The 23030-nt window shown below is 42.6% G+C and overlaps 1 protein-coding gene across 1 annotated transcript in view; it reads right to left on the reverse strand.

Moving 5' to 3' along the window:
* Positions 1–17330, reverse strand: part of LOC127618495 (asc-type amino acid transporter 1-like) — a 37018-nt gene extending 19688 nt beyond the window's left edge. Inside the window, exons 1-3 of the mRNA XM_052090989.1 lie at positions 16921–17330; positions 4856–5060; positions 4050–4201 (exon numbers count right to left, since the gene is read on the reverse strand). Of these exons, the coding sequence (XP_051946949.1) occupies positions 4050–4201; positions 4856–5060; positions 16921–17275 (712 nt within the window). The 5' untranslated portion in view covers positions 17276–17330. The remainder of the gene's footprint in view (positions 1–4049; positions 4202–4855; positions 5061–16920) is intronic.
* Positions 17331–23030: the final 5700 nt, after the last annotated feature.

Consider the following 23030-nt stretch of genomic DNA (forward strand, 5'->3'; position numbering starts at 1 on the left):
TGTGTCCACTGGAGTTAAGGGCTAAGATCAAGATTAAATCACTGTAAAGTGGTATTGTGGCAGGGCGGAGGGCGGGGCCGGGTCGTGATACTACACACCCGGTCTCGTCCTCCGCCCTGCCACAGGTATATACTACATATACAGGATGGAAAGAGAGAATGAGAGAGACAGAATAAGGGTAAAAGTAACAACTCTACACTCATGTTTACATAACTGTGTCTATGAAGATTTAAACATTGTATATGTATAATGCTAGTTAGTGCACTTTTTCCTCCAGTGAATATTTCTCAGGGTAGGTTTATTTTTCAAAGTAAATTTCTGCATAGCCACATAACTTGAAATTTGAAAGCTATTTAACATGTACACAGGAAAAATATGCAGTTCTTTGAACACATTTTAACATTTAGTGACAACTTGCTCCAATAGCAGGGCATGTGTGGTCAAAAAACTGCATCTTATATATATATATATATATATATATATATATATATAAGACTTATATATCTAAGTCATTTTAGAGTCATTTTCCAGCAGAGTGAGCAGACCTCATCCAGTGCTAAGTTCCTTGGAGAAAACGGTAAGGATTAAATTTGTAATACTTCTATATATTAAATTAAAAACTTTTGATATGTTACTGCCAACTTCGAGAAAAACGCGACATGATGTTCGGCTACTTTGGATATTGATAGCGTAGTTGAAGTTGCATTATCACAGCAGAAGGGTTGCTATCATGTCACAATAAGCAAGAATTTTGCAATTACAGACAGTGAATCTGAGACTTTTATTTGTTCTGTTTGTGTGTCTTATATTTGAGAGGGTTGTCACTCAATGCAGAGAAATAAGTAATAAAAAAGATACCAACGCACTATAGGCTATTGAAGGACTGGCTTTGGTAAGCTCGGACGTTATCGGTTCTGCTGTCGGAACTGGAGAAATTAAGAAAATACATTTATTATTGCTATAAAGAGAAAGTTATTTTATCTCGCCAGCCATTTCTATGTATAATAATATGAAACCATTTGTCTGTGATGCAATTAGCTATTCGCAGTCAGAGAGAGAGAGAGATCTCGCGCACAGCAAGCACAACACGAGCCCAGCTTAATGAGTGACAGAAGTAAACATTCAAACGTAGCCTGGTTACACTTTAGATCTGTGATATTAGTCAGATTTTATTTTATATTTCGCCTTCCAAAGATTATAAAAAGAATATTTATACATAAGCCGCGTTCTGTCTAGCACAACTTCCTTCCCTTCACAGCGGTGCACTGACATTTCTCCCTAAAACTCAAACTTAACGTCAGAATCAGCACGATCGGTGATTGTTGTAAAATGCAGTCTAGCTACTGTTGCTAAATTGCGGGACGCGTTTAATAATAAAAAGAGTGCAAGAGATACCGTTCCCAAGGCGGCGCGTGCTCCGAAACAGACTGCAAGGAAACAAGCAAAGTATAGGCTACTTTGGGTTTCATGTGCGCGTCGTCTAAACGATCAAATATACACAAAAATATGTCAAACGACCTGCTTGGAGATTCACTTAAACACAGTTTATGTCTTAAATGGACGTAGTTATGTAAATAGTTGGGAGAACATATGGTGCATCAGGAGCCTATTAGATCTGAACTCGGTCTTAAAGGGGAAGCAGTCTAATAAACATGCTGACGATTGAGCCATTACTGCGAATCAAACAACAAAAGGCAAAGAGAAAATCACTTAAAGCTCTTGAATGAATAACTTCTGCATTAATAAGCATTAATCTATCTATGATAAACTATGCAGTGTTATTTTACAATTGATTACTTTATTAGATTTCTTTTTAGACCACACCTGAACAGTAATGTTAGAAGACCTTCCTGAAATAAAATCACTGTGCCTATATAACGTTTATCTTTGTGTAATATATATATAACAAAAAGAACCGTTAAGAATACCGTTAAAGTACCGGATCGATAAGCAGTATCGGTAAGATATTAATACCATTAAAACCTTAACGATACAATCCCTAGTTATGCCTGTGCTTCTCTTGGATTCTCTGAATATTGGATTACGTGTCTGAGTTGCCCCTTAATTAAAGCTGCATTTGGATCTCAACCTTCATGTCTCGGAGCAGTTCGTAACACCTGCTTTGTTTATTTAATATATTTGTTATACATTATTTATACAATATGTTTTTACATTATACATTTTTAATTTAAGTCTACAAGTGCAGATTGGTCAAGTGTTCAATAAATGTTTTGTTGAGATATTTTTTCTATCTTAAGTAATTATTTGTGTTACATTTTATCTTTCAAATAAAAGGTTCAAATAAGAGGTTAAAAACAAGCACATATCGGCCAAATATCGGCCAAAATAAATCGGCAGCATTAATCGGCCATCGGCCGACCCGATTTCAAAAGATCGGCATCGGCCTGAAAAAACCAATATCGGTCGACCTCTAATATATATATATATATATATATATATATATATATATATATATATATATATATATATATATATATAAAACTGTATGCACTCCCAGTTTCGCTGAGAAAGTGAATCTGATTCAAACTGCTAACCTGAGCTCCTGAGTTCAAACCCTCAGTTCTTTTCAGGTGATTAATGAAAAAGATTTGGTTCAAAAGAGTCATTTGGTGAAGACTCTTGCGATGGGTTTGTTGTTGCTTGCAGTGCAGCGAGCTTGTCAGAAACAGAACCGGTGAAAAGTTGCGTGAAGTGATGAAATACGTCATTGTTTACATAGAGCAGTGCTCCGTGATCATTCATATTACTACTACACTACTAAAGCTAGGAAATAGCTTTAAACGAACAACTTCAGCATTACGGCTCATCACAGCTAAGAGACACAACAGACTGATTGATTACAGAAGGTGCTTACCTCTTACCGGAGTTTCCACATTGGATACATACTGTTTAAAATGGCAGAGGACATTGCGGTTTCTATAGGGAATGACTCTTGCACACCGGCTACAGCGAAATAGAGGAATACCCCTGATTGGATCGCTATTTTACCACTGAGAAAGCTGACCTTCAGAAAGCTGACAGCATCTTTGCTTGGGTGTGGCAACAGGTGATGGCACACACTCCATCTCTCTCTTTCTCTCTCTCTCTCTCTCTCACACACACACACACACACACACACACACACACACACACATCCATTCTTGTTTATCCAATAACTATAACTATATATCATGCTATATGGCCCTAAATCAGCACTGATGTTATTACCTATGGCATCAGTGCTGATGTAGGGCCATATTGCACTCTTGCACGTGTGATATTGCTTAAATACACTCACTGAACACTATGGTCCTAATAAAGTGCCCAACGTGGTCTTTTGCTGTTTTAGCCCATCTTTCTCAAGGTTCGACATGTTTTGCTTTCTGAGATGCTATTCTGCTCACTACAATTGTACAGAGTGGTTATCTGAGTTACCGTAGCCTTTCCGTCAGCTCAAACCAGTCTGCCCATTCTCCGTTCACCTCTCTCATCAACAAGGCTTTTCCGTATGCAGAACTGCCACTCACTGGATGTTTTTTTGTTTTTGGCACCATTCTGAGTAATCTCTAGAGATATTTGTGCATGAAAATCCCAAGAGTTTAGCAGTTACAGAAATACATAAACCAGCCCGTCTTGCACCAAAAATCATGCCACGTTCGAAATCACTGAGATAATTCTTTTGGTTGATAAGAACATAATTACTGACTCGTATCGGAGTGATTTTATGCATTGCGCTGCTGCCACACATGAAACAACATCCAAAGTGACTTACAGTGCCCTTATTACAGGGACAATCCCCCCACAGCAACCTGGAGTTAAGTGCCTTGCTCAAGGACACAATGGTGGTGGCTGTGGGGATCAAACCGACAACCTTGAACTGACAACCTTCTGCTTACCATTTCAGTGCTTTAGCCCACTACGCCACCACCACTCCAATATATATAGTTGGTAAAGTAGAAATGAGTGCCACATCAGTACCAAATCAGAGCCAAACAGTGAATGTCAAACACAGACTAATTTCTGGGTTGGCTGGTGTGTGTTTTACTCACAGACACAGGCGGTTGAGAGGAGCCGCGTGGCAATGTATGGAGGCAGGCAGTTTGGGAAGGCAGGCTGCAGCACATAGTTAGAGAAAGTGAGTGCAATCACAGCCAAAGTGGTTGGGTACATAATCAACACTGCACTCCACAGCAACAAGAATCTGCGAAAACACATAAACACACTGTCGTTTTATATTTACACTTACACACACATCTTTATCATCACCAATGTGCAACATACACAATATCATGCAAATAAAGTATTCAGAGTAGTGTTAGTGTTGTAACTGAGCAAGTAAGTAAACACATGTGAATATGCCTGAGGAGGAGAAATTCCCCTGGCCCAAGTGCTGCATACATACAATGAGTGTGTGTGTGTGTGTGTGTGTGTGTGTGTGTGTGTGTGTGTGTGTGTGTGTGTGTGTGTGTGTGTGTGTGTGTGTGTGTGTGTGTGTGTGTGTGAGCGTGTATTTATCACTTTGTGGGGACCAAATGTCCCCATAAGGATAGTAAAACCCGAAATGTTTGACCTTGTGGGGACATTTTGTCGGTCCCCATGAGGAAAACAGCTTATAAATCATACTAAATTATGTTTTTTGAAAATGTAAAAATGCAGAATGTTTTCTGTGAGGGTTAGGTTTAGGGGTAGGGTTAGGTTTAGGGGATAGAATATAAAGTTTGTACAGTATAAAAACCATTATGTCTATGGAAAGTCCCCATAAAACATGGAAACACAACATGTGTGTGTGTGTGTTTGTGTGTGTGTGAGATGCCCACGCTGAGTGGAACACACTGGACAGTAACAAAAGACCTACCCAACAAGTCCTCCGAAGATTTCTGTCACATAAGAGTAATCTCCACCTGATTTGGGGATGGTGACGCCCAGCTCTGCATAGCAGAGAGATCCCAGAGCACAGATCCCTCCTCCAAGAACCCACACGATGAGAGAGAACCCCACACTACCTGCATGCTCTAGAACCCCCTTCGGAGAGATGAAGATCCCTGATCCAATTATGTTGCCTGAGAAAACAAAAGAAACAAAGCAATAGGTTATTTAGTCTCATATTGTTTCAGCCTAAAATAAACTTGTGTTTTAAATGCTAAAAATAATAATATAATATATGTGGAGGTGGGGCATGGTTGAGTGCCTGCTTGTGAATGGAGAGCGAGATTGGGAGATGAGAATGGTAAGGATCATCACCTGTCATTGATAATCCCTAACAGCTGCTTGTCATTGCAGAGGGTTGGAGAGGGAATTAAGAGCAAGCCAGATGCCAGAAAGAGAGAGAGAGAGAGCTGCACACGCACACACACCCAGAGAGTGTGTTTATTAAAGTCAGCTGAAAAGAGAGCTTGAGTGATAAATACAAAATTTTGTTGGATTTTGCCGTCTCCCGCTTCCTCCTTTCCCCTCTTTATGAGCTTGTTACACTGGTGAAGAAACCAGGATTTAAGGAGGAAAAATGTTGCCATGGATGCCTCTGGAGGAAGTCTTTAATGGTCTCTTGTCAATATGGGGACCAAGATAAACCAAGAGCCTTCTTGGTGCTCTTTGAGTGAAAGGCGGGGGCATGCAGTTGGCCCAGCACCCAGTGGGCGGTCCACTTGTTGCCACTGCTGTCCAGGGAGGCCCAACTCGTGGTGAAGCAGTTACCAGCAGAGAACCTCCTGGTGTACGCAGAACTAAATAAAGTGATCCTGAAGCCGGTCGGCCGAACACCGGAGCAACAGCATCAACGCTTCTGATCACTGACCTGTTGGTCGCCCGTTTGCCTTTGCCCAGCAGCTCCAGGATGCCTGCTAGAGGTGGTTTCTGGCTGAGCAATGCGACATCAGAACTGTGATTGATCCGGTAGTGCTGGAGCAATTTATCGCTCAGCATCCGAGAGGAACGGTGGAGTGGGTCCAGTGCCATCGCAAGGTGTCGCTCCAAACTTCAATCCAGCTGGCAGAGGATCATATGGCAGTGTATTCAGGAATCGGCGAGCCCTGAGATCCTTCTCTCTCTCTCTCTCTCTCCCCTGTTGCCCTTCATTTTTCTTCCCTCCCCTTCCTCCCATCCTGTTCCTTCTCCCAAACCGGTTACCCAATCAAGTTGACTGTTCATTCCACAGGCTTTCCCTAACCCTCTCCACTCTCTCCCACAGGCTGGCGAATCTGCTGCGCTGGATGTGGGCGTGAAGTCTGGAGCCGCAGGGGTTCTGGGAATTTCCATGACCGATGCCCCATGATGGAGGTGGAGACATTGGTCCGGGTCCCCGAAGTACCACAGGCCACCCCCGATCAAGCAGGAGCATACCGGACATATAAAGCCTTGGTGGATTCAGGTTGTAATCAAACCTCAATTCATCAAAGCTTTGTTCAATCAGAGGCTTTGGATACAAGCTGGTGGGTGAAGGTAAGGTGTGTGCATAGGAATATTCAAAATTACCCTGTAGTTACAGTCACTATTCAATTTCAGGGACAAAACAGTGTTGAGGCTGCGGTTAATTCCTGCCTTACCACTAATCTTGGGAACGAATTGGCATTTACTACCTCATTAACCGGAATGTGTGTGGATGGTCCTGCAACAAAAAGTATAGGTATGTGGTGTGTAACATGCTGGCTGGTGAGGCGGAGCCAGGGCCGTCTATGTCAGCTCCACATCAAAATGACGTAAGGGAGGGTGAAGTCTTGGCTTCCCCAGCCCTTAGAGTATTCCCTGCTGGGGATTTCCCGCTGGAGCAGATACAAGACGAGACCCTTAGGCACACCCTTGATCGAGTGAAAGTGACTGATGATCAATGCCTCTGGTCAGAAGTTGCACTCACATATCCATTTTTTTAATAATTAAGGATCAGTTGTATCGAGTGACGCAGGACGCTCAGACAAAGAAGGATAAAACCTAGTTGTTAATACCGATGTGCCGTCAGGAAATGTTATTCTAGATGTCTCATTATAATCCGATGCGGGTCACTTGGGACAGGAAAAAACACAAAAACTGTCTGATGACCCATTTCTATTGGCCAGGCATTCGAGGGGACGTTCACAAATGGTGTGCAGCATGCCGTGAATGTCAGCAGGTGAATCCAGCGGCCACCCCAAAAGTACCATTCCGTTCAGCTCTTCCATTGATCGAAGTTCCCATCAAAAGAATTGCCATGGACCTTGTTGGGCCATTAGAAATGATGGCACACAGGCATCGTCTTGTGTTGAACCTAGTGGATTATGCAACACGGTGTCCGGAAGCAGTGCCTCTGTTCAACATCTCAGCACACAGTGTTGCGAAAGCACTCTTCAGAATCACCTCCCGAGAAGGGATTCCGAAAGAAATTCTCACTGATCAGGGCACTACGTTTATGTCACCTACACTATGCATGATGTATGAATAATTGTGTATTAAATCAATACGGACAATTGTGTACCACCCACAAACGGACGGCTTGGTCAAATGGTTTAATGAAACCCTGAAAAACATGATTCGTAAGTTCATGTACGAAGATGCTTTGAATTTGAATAAGTGGCTTAAACCCCTGTTATTCGCAGTTCGAGAGGTCTTTCAAACAGAAAAAAATTTATTCAATACGTTCTTGACCTGACTGCAAAGCTCCACACATTGGGCCAGCTATCACAGGAGAATTTTCTATAGGCTCAAGAACATCAGTCCCGAATGTATAACAGGGGTGCTTGGCTACGGGAAGTTACACAGGGAGATAAAGTCTTTGAATTACTTTCTAAATCAAGCTCTAAATTAATCACAAAGTGACGCGGTGAGTCAGGAAGTCAATTATGAGGTTATATGAATGGATAGGGGCAGAGCACGGTAAATGTACCACCTAAACCTCTTAAAACCATGGAATGAGATAGTGCCCGTGTCTTTGGCTATGCTGGTTCCGGAGAGGGAGGATCTTGGGCTGGAGGTGAACTTAAAAGCCAATCGAGGCACCCCAGTCGCTTGCAGAGACAACCTCACGGATATGGCCTGGTTGTAAAGACAATTCTCTGACGTGTTCTCACCTCTTCTTGGTTTTATGAACCTTATAGAACACCATATCAAAACAACCCCAGGGGTACTGGTACACAGTTGTCCCTACCAATAACCCAAGCACAAAAAAAGTGATTAGGGAAGAATTAAAGGCCATGCTCGATATGGGAGTAATAGAAGAATCCCACAGTGACTGGGACAGCCCGGTGGTGCTGGTTCCGAAGAGCGATGGTTCGGTTCGGTTCGGTGTGGATTATTGGAAAGTCAATACGTAAATCTGAAGCACATCCATTGCCTCGAATTGATGAACCTCTCAATCGTTTGGGTGCTGCTCGCTTTTACTCGACACTGGATTTGACAAAGGGTTGTTGGCAGATCACCTTAACACCAATGTCTCGCGAGAAAATAGCTTTTTTCACACTGTTTGGCTCACACTAATTTGTGACCCTTCTGTTTGGTTTGTTTGTGCGCATTATGGACAGAGTCCTCCGAAGGCACTCTGCTTACGCTGCTGCTGAATGAAATCATTATATACAGTAAAGATTGGCAGTGGCATATGCAGCACCTGCGGGCTGTTTGAGGTCACTGCAATGGGCGGGACTCACGGCGAGCCCTAAGAAGTGTGCAATTGGATGGGTGGAAGTATGGTATCTGGGGTTCCACTTGGGCCACGGGCAGGTGCATCCCCAAATTTATAAGACTGCAGTGATTGCACCAATGACCAAAAATGGGTTGAGACAGTTCCTGGGACTGGCTGGCTACTATAGAAGGTTTGTGCCTGATTATTCAGACGTCACCAGCCTGCTGAATGATCTCACAAGAAAGCGAGCCCCAGACCCAGTCAAGTGGATAGAGCCATGCCAACAGGCTTTTATGCAGGTGAAAGCTGCGATTTGTGGTGGCATTTCTCTCTCCCATTTGTGTTGCAGACTGATGTGTCGGACAGGGGGTTGGGAGCCGTGTTGTCCCAGCTGGTTGAAGGGGAGGAGTGCCTTGTGCTGTACATCAGACGGATGCTCTCAGCAAGAAAGTTGAGGTACAGCACCACTGAGAAGGAGTGTCTGGCCATCAAGTGGGTGGTCCTCATCCTTTGCTACTACCTGCTGGGACAGGCTTTAAACCTCTGTTCAGACCACGCCCCACTCCAGTGGCTCCATCGTATGAAGAATACCAATGCACGGATCACCCGTTGGTATCTGGCTCTTCAGCCTTATAAGTTCGAGGTTTTCCACTTCTGGTTATTTTGTTGTGGTAGTGTCACGAACCCCGCTCCTCTGCCCCATCCCCGCTTCGTCGCACACACACTCACTCCTCAAGCTCGCACGCTCGTTCCGCCTCCTCGAGCCCGCACGCTCGTTCCGCCCCCCTCGAGCTCACGCTCATTTTGCTCCCTCAAGCTTTCACGCTCGTTTTGCTCCCTCGAGATCTCCTGCTCGTTAGCAGGTCTCTCTCCTCGGGCTCACATGCACGCTCCTATGGCCAAAACATTATGACCACCTGCACTCGTCTCAATCACCCCATTATTCGTTTCACCTACACTCGTCTCATCACCTTTCATTGTTTACACCTGCACCTTCCCCATAAATACCACAGCACATCCGTTTCATGGGTGTGGGTTATTGTATTTAGTTTCCTGTGTCTTTGCCCCCCGCTAGTCTCGTCTAGTTTTCACCTCCTCTCGTTCACCTCTTAGCTTGCCAGCTCCCCTTGTTCCCCTGGCTTTCGACCTCACGCTCCCTTTGACTACTCTCTCCCGGATTTGCCCCCTTGTTTATATCTTGATTCCCCGGCTTTCGACCTCACGCTCCCTTTGACTACTCTTCACTGGATTTGCCCTTTTTCTGTACTTTTGCCTGCCTGCAATAAAACGCAGTTTTTGACTTACATTGTGACTGTCTCTTCTTGTGCGGGTTATAGAATAACCAACCTCACCGAAGACAGTCACAATGTATCCCGCGGATGTACGCAGCTCACTAGAGCGGATTTTTTCTGCACGCTCTGCTGAAGGATCTACTGTTGGGAGACATCACCGAGCGCTCACGGCGCAGGGGCCACAGGTACGTGCGATTTCTGACTTATTTCACCCTGTTTCACCTGTGTCTGCCCCTGAGCCCATTGATGCTCCCAACGCATCCCTGAGCGCCGTAAGCCTTCAATCCCCTGAGAGGTTTGATGGCTCTTCGGGTGCTTGCCAAGGGTTGTTTATGCAGGGCAGCGGTTGTGGAACTCATAACCTTGCCCTTAACATTGTGGAGCCAGCGGCCCGACTCTTGGCTTTGCGCCAGGGGAGCCAAACCTTAGACGCTTATGTTGTGGATTTTTGTGCCCTGGCTAACCAGGTGAATTTTGATGAGGTGGCTCTAAAAGACATTTTTCATCATGGACTGAATGAGCCAGCCTCATCATTCATGCCTGGTGGTCGCTGCTCCCTTAACCTGGCTCAGTTTATTGACCTCGCCCTACTGTACGCTGGTTCCTCGTTTACTGTGGGGGAGGCAGAAACTGAACCAGCGTTCCATACCACGGCCCCCGTCTTGAAGCCTACCACGGCCCCCGTCTTGAAGCCTTACACGGCCCCCCGTCCCGAAGCCTGACACGGCCCCAGTCCCGAGGCCTGTCACGGCCCTAGTCCCGAAGCCTGTCACGGCCCTAGTCCCGAAGCCTGTCGCGGCCCTAGTCCCGAAGCCTGTCGCGGCCCTAGTCCCGAAGCCTGTCACGGAACTAGTCCCGAAGCCTGACACGGCCCCAGTCTCGAAGCCTGGCACGGCCAGCGAGTCAACGCCCATGCCTGCCACGGCCAGAGAGTCAGCACCCATGCCCGCCACGGCCAACGAGCCAGCGCCCATGCCCACCACGGCCAACGAGCCAGCGCCCATGCCCGCCACGGCCAACGAGCCAGCACCCATGTCTGCCACGGTCAGCGAGCCAGTGCCTGTAGCCTCGACCGCCCCAGAGCCAGCGCCTGTAGCCTCGACCGTCCCCATGGCCACGTCCCCTGTTGGCCGAAGACGTAAGAGAAGGAAGAGGGCCCCTTCTCCTCAGTCTCGTCTTGTGCTCAAGACCGCAGAGGTTCCCTCAGAGTCTTCCACGGCTCTACCGACCTCTGCTCTGCCCTCAGAGTCTTCCACGGCTCTGCCGGGTTCTGCTCCGCCCCAGAGTCTTCCACGGCTCTGCCGGGTTCTGCTCCGCCCCCAGAGTCTTCCACGGCTCTGCCGGGTTCTGCTCCGCCCCCAGAGTCTTCCACGGCTCTGCCGGGTTCTGCTCCACCCCCAGAGTCTTCCACGGCTCTGCCAGCCTCTGCTCGCCCCTCAGAGCCCTCGCGGCCTCCGCCTCACAAGCCTCCCAAGGCTCCTCCTCCTATGCCTCCCAGGGCTCTTCCTCTCAAGCCTCCCAGGGCTCTTCCTCTCGAGCCTCCTAAGGCTCCTCCTCTCGAGCCTCTCAGAGCTCTACCTCCCAAGCCCCCCAGGGTTCTGCCTTTCAAGTCTCTCGAGCCTCCCAGAGCTCTACCCCTCGAGCCTCCCAGAGCTCCGCCTCTCAAGCCTCTCAGGGCTTCTCCTCCCAAGCCTCCCAGGGCTCCGCCTCTCGAGCCTCTCAGGGCTTCTCCTCTCGAGTCTTTCAGGGCTCCCCCCCTCAAGCCTCTCAGGGCTTCCCCTCTCGAGTCTTTCAGGGCTCCTCCTCCCCTCGAGCCTCTCAGGGCTCTGTCCCTCGAGTCTTTCATGGCTCCACCCCTCAAGCCTCTCAGGGCTTCCCCTCTCGAGTCTCTCAGGGCTCCTCCTCCCCTCAAGCCTCTCAGGGCTTCGTCTCTCGAGTCTTCCAGGGCTCCTCCTCCTCCCGAGCCTCTCGGGGCTCCGTCTCTTGAGTCTTTCATGGCTCCCCCCCTCGAGCCTCTCGAGCCTTCCAGGGCCCCACCTCTAGATCCTCTCGAGTCTTCCACGACCTTTTTCCCCGAGCTGCTCATGGCTCTACTCCCAGAGACTCCAGAGCTTCCTAGGGCTCCGCCTCCCGAGCCTCCTACGGCTCCGCCCTTGACACTCTCCCTGTCCTGTGGCCTCTTCCCTGGCCTCCTGACCCTGTTCCTGTCCGGTGGTCACCTTCCAGACCCCCGGACCCAGTCCCTGTCCTCCAGTCGCCTTCCAGACCCCCTGACCCAGCCTCTGCCCTATGGCTGCCCCCTAGATCTCCCGACCACCCGCCTGTCCGCTATGTTCCCCCTGACCTTGCCTTGAAACTGCCCATTGACCCCATGGACTGTCTCATTTCCCTCTGTGCCCCTTGGACTGCCCTCAATTTTGTTTGTGTGTTTTGTGGGTTGTCTGTTCAGGGTTTTTTTTGTTTGTTGGGATCGTCCATCACCACTTCCTCGCAACCGAGCGCGGCCGTCAGGAGCCGTCCGTTTTAGAGGGGGGAGTACTGTCACGAACCCCGCTCCTCTGCCCCATCCCCGCTTCGTCGCACACACACTCACTCCTCAAGCTCGCACGCTCGTTCCGCCCCCTCGAGCCCGCACGCTCGTTCCGCCCCCCTCGAGCTCACGCTCGTTTTGCTCCCTCGAGCTCTCACGCTCGTTTTGCTCCCTCGAGATCTCCTGCTCGTTAGCAGGTCTCTCTCCTCGGGCTCACATGCACGCTCCTATGGCCAAAACATTATGACCACCTGCACTCGTCTCAATCACCCCATTATTCATTTCACCTACACTCGTCTCATCACCTTTCATTGTTTACACCTGCACCTTCCCCTATAAATACCACAGCACATCCGTTTCACGGGTGTGGGTTATTGTATTTAGTTTCCCGTGTCTTTGCCCCCCGCTAGTCTCGTCTAGTTTTCACCTCCTCTCGTTCACCTCTTAGCTTGCCAGCTCCCCTTGTTCCCCTGTCTTTTGCTCCCACTAGTCTCGTCATTTTCCTCTTGATTCCCCGGCTTTCGACCTCACGCTCCCTTTGACTACTCTCTCCCGGATTTGCCCCCTTGTTTATATCTTGATTCCCCGGCTTTCGACCTCACGCTCCCTTTGACTACTCTTCACTGGATTTGCCCTTTTTCTGTACTTTTGCCTGCCTGCAATAAAACGCAGTTTTTGACTTACATTGTGACTGTCTCTTCTTGTGCGGGTTACAGGTAGCCTGTAGGGCTCTTTGAATTAACTGAAATAATTTGGCGAAGTGATATGGAACCATTATGCAGTCAAGACCTGGAACAAGTTCATAGACGTGCGTTTACTGGAAAGTAATTGCACACCTTAGAACGTCCGTCAACCAATCAGATTCAAGCATTCAACAGACCCGTGGTATAAAATATATGATATCATATTATAATACTAAACAATTATGAGGTCATCATTTCAGAACATGCTTGCTTGGTGTTTTAGTATTATAAATAAGAAGGAAATTGATGAGCTGGTTGCTAACTTAACTTTTTAGATTATTATTTATTTATTTGCGCAGAATGCATGGAGATTTCTGACATTTAGTCTGATGGAGAAATGTGAGAATTTGTCATTCTCTCCCACCACTTCTCTCTGTTTCTGTCATTCTTTCCCTCATCATTATCACTGCTTGAGATGACTGCAGTCTTAACAAAATTTGTATCTGTTAAAAAACTTATTTTGGTAGTCTCCCTTTTCCCAATGTGAATACTGAGCCAACCCAATGTGTCCAACAAGAACTGTCCTCCCATCTGTCACAACGTTTTTGCACATACCTGGCAAATGGAAATGATAAAAAAGATCAACATTGTCAGAGTAAACATCGGTTGGGAAATCAAGATTTGAGTTCAGTATTCTGTAAAAGGTAAATGTTCTGCCTCACTGGAGATATGTTGTTCAACACAGCCCTGAGCATGTTCAGTGCCTGATATAATTTATTGATAATTTTCATACCAATATCATCATATTCTTACAACAATGCGCAATAGTCTCACAGATGAACATGCATGTGCTCATTTTACATTACAACAGTAAGATATGCACCTCAACTAAGGAACAGGTGATGGACTATTACTAAGTAGTAAGTATTAAAAGTAGTAAGGGTTAAAAGTAAGTTTGTCAGAGTTTTGAGCTGTTAGCTTTGACCTAGCAATGTCATTGCTGTTAATTTCCGGTTCATTACTGTTTGTCATTTTTCTATTGTTTTATGCACTTACATTTTTTTATATATATATATATATATATATATATTATTTCTTACTACCTCACCAATGGTGTGCAGCTCACAAACTGACCTTTTTTTTAACCATTTTATGGTCATTCATTTTTGTTCATTTTATGATGATCAGGATGTTGATTTTATGGTGATTAATGTTTGTAATGCTGATATTGTTTTATGGACTTAAAATTTACTTTTCTATCTTCTGTTCATTAATGTCTCAGTGTTTTTAATTATAAACATTGGGCAGGCACTGTCGTCACTGTTAGATTGAATGTTTATTTAATAATATATTATAAGGAGTTCTTTTTGTTAGCAATAAAGAAAGAAATTATTATCCTATGTAACATAAAATAAAATTAGGTTGAAAGTAATCCAAAAGTAATCGGACTAGATTACCCCCCAAATGTAATCTAGGAGATTAAGTTACTGATTGCATTTTTTGTCATGTAATTTGTAATAAATTCCTGATTACAGTTCACAATTAATCCGCCCAGCACTGCTTGGGGCTTACAGCAGCAATGAGCGGCGCAAGAAAAGAGACTTTTATATTTAGTTTGAATTTGATGTTTTACAACTATCATATTTCACTTTGTGATTATTTTGAAAATCTTTGAAACTGTGTAGTCCCATTCATGAGAAAGAGAGCTTTCATTTGATATATATGACTTGACCATTTAGGTGCAAAGTAAAAAACTTTTATTTTCATATTAATATTTCTACCCCATTACACATAGGGGGCACTAATTTGCAAATATTTTGAGGCCTTATTTTGCTCATTTATGTAACGTAACAGCAGAAGTGATCTCTGGTTATCTCTGAAAAGTTCAGATTCTAAGCTTTCAAATGTTACCTCATACTGATGTATAAGGGGACTTTAATGAAAGTGCATAAACTTTTTCTAGATATAGCGCCTCCTTAGGATCCATCAGAGTTTAAGGTTAAAATTCATTAGGTATCCAAGTATCTCTGCATTACATAATGTGAACTAATTCTGAGATTGCATGTGTAAATATGACAAAGACATCATTGCTATTTCACTTCCGTCCAAATAAACTGTCAGGTTTTCTGTAGTCACATAGAATCACGCTTCTTACTGTTTACATTGGTATCACAGTAATGCTTGTCCAAGTAGGTAAATTTACACTATGATACAAATGTTTACTTCTCAACCACATAACTCTTTTAATACAGTATGTCTTTTCCTCTGTCCCAAAAACGTTGTGCGCATTTATAAGGAAAAGTGTGCACTGAACAGGGAGAATAGCCACATTTAATAAGCAACACGCTACTGGCTTTGTCAGTTACACTGAGAAAACTACAAAGGTCTAGTGTCAATCTTAGCGAAGACTTCCATAAGATGACCTTCAATTGAGCCGCAAAAATATATCTCATAGAAAACACGTGCAAAAACAAAATAAACTTACCAACCATCTGAGATGAGTCTGGAGATGCTGCTCTGTTGAAAGTCATACTCACATTCCAAATAACAGTTTACTTTTGAGTGAATTTACAGGTAAACTGTGAGTATACAACCATTAAGGAGAATTCTTTGGGAGAACGTGCCAGCACAAAAATGCTAAAAATTTTAAACTCAAGGATGCAAACTCATGAGAGAGGAAAAGGCTAAGAAAGTCATAGCTGGTGTTCCAGTGGTGCCTATAATTTCAGTTGTTTTTTGTAGTTGTTGTTGTATTTAAAGCATGTAAGCTTAAAGTACCCCTTTTAAGAGATTATAATAAATAGAAATGTAGATCATTTTACCAAACAATTTGTGCCAATTAGGTTAAAAAAGGTGACTTAAGCTAAAAGGTGTGTAGTTTGCATCCCGTCTGTTTCACTGTGACTTTTATTTGGGGATGTTATACCAGAGAATTTATAGACTGTACTATTAACTTTAGGCCTATATGTCTAATCAATACAATTTTATATCAGATATGATAAAGGGGGATTTTAACCTTATTTAAATTTAGACTTGGCTACATCTGCATGCATGTTACATTGGTAGTGCTATTATTGGTAACAGCCTTTTCATAGGCTATAGCTTATAAACTCTTTATTAATTACATACGTTGTTATTATATATATATATATATATCTATAGATATATAGATATATATATATATATATATAATGCACATAGAAAACATGTATTATCCTATAGAGCAGACAGGACAAGGATAATTCGAGAACTTTCAAAGGGCATCAAAGGAGCAAAATGATCTTGCCTACACTTCCGCGTACTTTTTATCTATATTCTACATTGTATTCTATACTATAATCGGCTCTGATATGGTCAGTTGTTGCCGGGACACAGTAGTGAGTTGTAGCCACGTAGGCGCGGCGTTGAGTTTCAGCCTCTCTTCCTTAAAAATGATGCAATCTGAGCTCTGATGGAGAGTAGAGTGAGAGAGCGGCATGGCATAAACCGCTTTGTCTCCTCTACAATGCACAGAGACCCATGCAACTTACCGGTGTTTGTCATCACTTGACTGTTGCCCTAACACCTTACTGCGCACATTTGGACGTTAGTTATGAAGGTCACGCTGAGACCAGGTAACTTTTGGCACTGTATTTTTCACCAGAAACATTCGACATTAAAAGCGAAACACATTTCACAAGCCAGATGTTGGCAGATGTCATGCAGAATATGAAAGAGCGAGGGATAACAGCGAGAAAAAGAAAGGCATCGACACATACAGAGAAAGCGGGAGCTTGAAGTATTCAGAGAGCACACGTGTTGTTGACGCAGCTGTCAGGAAACATTTCTCACCTATAATTATGGCGCAGGCGCTCAAGAGACCAATTTCTTTTTTAAGAGTTACTCTGTCCTTTGATCCATTTTGGTTTACTCCCGAGTCTAACATCTTCTGTTGCTCCGTTTTCGCACAGTTTCTCCGGTTCGTCTCGGTTCCATCCATTTGTGCGGCTGTTTTAAAAAAGCTGCATCTGTATCCGCGCCTGGTCTCATATAGCGCTCGAGCATGCGCATGCGCAGAACTACACTCTGCCTGCCTCTTTTTAGACCCCAACAGGTTGCAGTCGCGCTCGCTGTCACGGGGAAGTAAAGGCAGCACGTGCGCACGGTCACCTGGACCACACAAGTAACTATAACGACTGACGAGCATTACTTCAATGTCATTGCGGCAATCATCCAAATCTCACCGCAACAAAGTGGAACTTGGCCTTTACAGTCATTGAGATTTGAGAGTGTGGTTTGAAAAAGTGTTATTTTACACAGGTTAGAGCAGTAATGACCCCTTGGTGGATAGAGACACGGCTGTTTACATATGGTATCAAATTGATTGTTGCATTTTCTAAATATTAAACATTTTTGTCTAAATATTATTTAAAATATTTTCTAATACTCTTCTAGCCTAATTACTGATGTTGGAAATTAGACATTTTGTTCAGTGCACTTGAACATTTTAATTATATTTTAAAATTGTATTTGTCAGTTTTAATCATTCTATGCATTGGTGTGAGTTTTGTTTTGATTTCTGTTCCTCCAAAGCTTACATATTCTTTTCATGTGGGAGGAACACCTGTTTACCAATATATAAATGCATCCTTCATAATATGAATTTACAGAGTGTACGTTTGTGTGTATGTTATGAGTGATCTCTTATGCATGTACATTGTATTTATATATATGCATGCATGTGTATATACAATCACAAACTAAATATATATGTCAGCTTGAACCAGTCTGGCCAATCTCCGTTGACCTCTCTCATCAACAAGGCGTTTCCATCTGCAGAACTGTCCCTCACTGGATAATTTTAGTTTCTGGCATCATTCTGAGTAAATTCTAGAGACTGTTGTGTGTGAAAATCCCAGGAGATCAGCAGTTACAGAAATACTCAAACCAGCCCGTCTGGCACCAACAATCATGCAACGGTCAAAATCACTGAGATCACATTTTACCCCATTCTGTGTGTTGATGTGAACATTAACTGAAGCTCCTGACCCATATCTGCTTGATTTTATACATTGCAGATCTGCCACACGATTGGCTGATTAGATAATTACATGTCTAAACAGGTGTTCCTAAGAAAGTTCTCAGTGAGTGTATATTTGACTACTATTGTATGTGTTTGTGTGAATGTATGAGAAGTTAGAATGTGAATCCACGTTTGTTTATTTCATTCTGCATCTGTGGATGTATATTTGTGCATGCTTGTCCAGACTCCCTATTGAGATTTCAGCTTTGTTCTGTTACAGGCTGCAGCTAAAGCTAACAATTGGTTGTTCAGGTGTCATTGTACTCCCAAAGCAGTCCATATCATCTTACAAACTGATAGTCATGAGAGGGCCACGTTCACAATAAATAGGATCTAATGGGAGTTCCTCTGTTTTCCAGTCACTTACTCAAAAATAAAAGGTGTGATTGCTGCAAATTAGGGATAAAGAGACAGGGGTGCCGTTAGGATTTCTGAGCCCCCTGACAACTTTACACACTGGGTTCCCTGTCATTTTTCATAAACATTTTCTAATTAATAAATGTATACAGATGCATGATTGCACAAAAGAGGCACTAAAACAAATGTTACTTTGGATAGTGTATTAAAATAACTTAAATGATGCATTTATTAAAAATAACAAAATATAATAAATTAATTTATACATATTAGAATGTTTGATCAAGGCAGTTTGACTCTGCTTCTAATGGACATGTTGGCTTTTTTTTTGGTTTTAAGTGTTGATTTAAGTCAAGACTTGGAATAGCTGATGGAAAACAAACCCAGATTTCTTCCCCTAAAATCAGAGAGATTCTAAATGGGTCTAGGGTACCGTTTTTGTTTTCCATAAGAAAATGCTGTAGATTGTAAATTTCTAAATTAGAGTTCTTTAGAAATCAAAGTTACATTGACTTAATCAATATACGCAATCTGACCTAACCAGTGGTAATTCTACAAATGAAAAATTTCAAATCAAGAGCTTTTAAAGTATCCATGAATTATGGACCAATCAGTTTTCCTATTGTGTAAAATCTGTTTTCTAATCTTTTCCTCATTTGTGCTATTTAGAATGCCAGGGCTGTTTGACATTAATATGATATGATATTCTCCACAGTGCTTCAAAGTAAAAACTTCTCGATATAATTATAATGAGTCTCACTGTACTATAATGGTCTGTGCCGTGCTGTTTGGCCGATCTGCACTTAAGCATGGTGTATATGATGTGTCCACATAAGTGTGAGGATGTGCAGTTTAGTGCATTTAGCAACTTAAGCGCTGAAAATCAAGTGCTTTCGGGATAAACCTAAACATCTCAATGGGGATCCCACATTTTACTATCAATAAGAGCAGTCTTTATTTTGTTGGTTTACCTGTGCAAAGTGGCCATTTATCACAAAATCATGCAGGAATAGAGTTGAAGGTTCTACTGAGCCCTCTGTATGTTCAGGGCCCTCAGAGACCCAGCGTAGCAGAATTGCAATGTTTGTTTACAGCAATTAAACAATACTTAAAAAATAAATAAAAAGGTAAACAGACAACAGTAGCTGACACTCTGAACAGTATCGCACAACAGTTTTTGGTGGGGAATAAATGGCATAGCCTATTGAATATCACACCTTGCTAAAGTCACACAATAGTCACCTCAAAGCAAAATGGGCTTCAGTGTCAAGATTTTCTTATAGATTTCCTTTGTAATCTGAGGTGAGGTCCCACAAAATTCACCCAAAATTCAATAAAATGTGCTTAAAAATTATGATTTTTTTTTATCATCAGTGGCTTCATGGCCGTAACCAGCTACGAGGTCACCGAGGTCCGGATCTTGGTAAATTCATATTCAAAAATACAATTTGAAGCTAAAATTTTATGAAAAATCAGTGATTCGAATTGGAAGTTTTGGTCGAAATTGGGTAAGAAAACTGTTGCATTTCACTGGTATTGGTATTGACTACAAAAATGTTAGCATTGTGGCAACACTGCTTGCAATCCAATTTCAATTGTGCATAGTAGATCTTACTATAATAACATTATGCAAAAGTAGATCTCAATTCATAGAAGTTTGAGCACCCCTGCTTAATGTTCTTGTTACTTATCATTCATGCAGCAATGTTTATGTAAATGAAAATTATTAGTGAGCATTGTTGCATGAATAATAAGTAAATACATGAATTCTCCACACTTAGCCTAAAGTAGCCTTACAAATTGTGATGCAATCAATAAGGTCTAATTGAACAATGCCCATCCTCCACAGAAAACAGAACAGATAGGGAGGCAGTGTAGAATGTAAAAAATGTACAATTTTGACACCCCACCCCAGACCTCACTCATTTTCAAACCTTGGTTATGCCCTGAGAGGCTTTCTGAAAACACATTCAAGGAGGAAAACATAAATATTACATAAATCTCTATGCTTGGTTCTCTGCAGGTTCAAATTAAAGTAAATTGTGACTTGAATATGATGTTTGTATTGTTTCTATGTATGGTAAGCTGCAATGTAGACTACTTATATCATAAAATGCTAAGTGGAATGGAACCTCTTCGCTTTCACATCGCACAAATCAATCGAACCTCAAAAGGACACACAAACGAACCAGTTTGTTTAGTATTACTTTTAAGAGATTTGAATTATGGGGACACTAGAAATGTCCTCATAACCCACATTTATAGCATAATACCCTTGTAATTACCAGTTCGTAACCTAAAAAACTTTCCTCATGAACACCCCAAGCCAGCCCACAAACACACACAACACACACACACACACACACACACACACACACACACACACACACACACACACACATATATATATACTGTATGTTTCAGCATGCTTTTTGATAAATAATGTACATTGTAAAGCTTGTAAAGCTTTTTTTTTTTGTAAATGGTTGGTAAATTATTACAAATGGTTGGTAAATGATTACAGTAGTTTAGTTGGACAACTCCCAGACTTTTCCTAGACTTTTCTGTATTTTATACTATGATAACTTTAAACTTTGGATATTCCACAAAATCAAAGAATCATTTGACAATACAGAGTTTTTATTTTATTTATTTTTTACAAAAAAAAAACCTTCTCCTGCTGCAGAAGTGCACAAAGCGAAACAATGCTTTGTTGAACACAATGAAGAGGAAACACAGGACACTGTGTATGAGATGGAGAGGAGGAGTCAGTCTGTAAACAAACATATCACAGCATGTGAAGAAACACTTTCACTCTGAATTACCAATTCATGGGAGTCTTTGGAGACAGAAGCCCCACCCCAGATTGCTGTTACAGGGATCATTGGGCTTCCATCAGTATTAATTAGAGCATTTAAAATGCTTCTAATACTTTAAATATCTTATTATAATGAAATATAATCATTAAGGCCCTTTTGATTCCAGGTTACCACAGGATTTTTTTGATGCCCTCTTCACTAATTATTATTATAGGACAAATATACTAAAGATTTAACAGTTACTACAACATATATATTACATTTTAAGACTGTATAGTAAAGACACATGGTAAAACAATTATAGTAACACCAGTAGAGGAATAAAACATTTGGATACACTTTATGGAAACCTTTACTCCACCATCATGGAAAATTTTATCAGGCGTCTAAATTTAATAGCTGTATCACCAGAGCGGAGTGCATTTTCCCCCTCTTGGATTTTGTATACACACTACAGTCCTAACGGCAATTTGAAGTGAATATACAGGGGCTGTTTAATGGGTTGACACTTCCTTGACTCATATAGTCTACAATGCCAGTACAGAATCCATCTGTGTTTGGAAGACTTGTGGACCAATAGATTCTGTCATCAATCACTTTGTCTAACAATCAATGTAGCTGGTGTGGTCTTTCACACACAAACACTCTCACCCTTACACGCTCACATATATCCATATGTATAGCACATATGCACACACACACATTAATTATACAGTCAACCTTTTCTGCCAACCCCCTTATACCCCATCACCACATTTCTTAGAAAAACACACACAAACACAAAATATAAGTCATTCTGTTTATAAAAGACTAAAAAAGGAATCCTTGAAATTTCACTGCGATCACTTCACTGCCCTGAATGGTCTACCATTATAGATCACATAATATAATTTGTCCAGAGAACAACTAAAGTTCTTCGGGTGAGGCCTGTGGCTGCATAGCAACTAAACTCTGCACCAGTCTTGAGCGTTTTTCTGTTTCCGCTGATCTGAGGTCAGTTTAACATGCCATTTCTCACTCTCAGTTCATTCAAACATGAAAAAGCACTGCATCAAAATCAGCTTTGTGCCCACCCGAATAGAGGAGAGAAATGAGCGGAAACCTGTTGTTGTAAAAGTCATTCAGGCTCAGAAAAGTAGTCCAGCCTTCCTTACAATAAGTTGACTGATAGTCACTCTCACTTTTTCTGGTTGCTTTTTTTGTGTGTACATTTTTGTGTGTCATATTTGCTTTTTAGTGGCTTTGTGTTAACATAGCTGAAGACTTTATTTTATTATTAAGCCTTGTTTTTCTTCATTTTGAAAGTCTAGATTTTTGAGTGCTGCTTCCTCAACGATTCTTATTGAGTCTATTTTACACTTGTAGCTCCATCTAGTGGTTTTGATTCTTAGCTATTAGCGCTTGTGGCTAAAACAGAAACATGGCTCCCTCAGTATGACCTTGTGGAAAGCAACACACACACACACACACACACACACACACACACACACACACACACACACACACACACACACACACACACACACACACACACACACACACACACACACAGAAATTCTTATGAGTAAAATATGTCTGAAATATATTCCCATTCATATTTTAAATTTTTAGTTCACCTTGGTGATAAGGAACATGAAATTGTTTCTGTTTCACAGGGATATAAATATGATGTAACACACAGGCCAAATTGCCTTAATTGCATG

This window comes from Xyrauchen texanus, chromosome 2, assembly GCF_025860055.1.
Source record: "Xyrauchen texanus isolate HMW12.3.18 chromosome 2, RBS_HiC_50CHRs, whole genome shotgun sequence".
NCBI lineage: Eukaryota > Metazoa > Chordata > Actinopteri > Cypriniformes > Catostomidae > Xyrauchen > Xyrauchen texanus.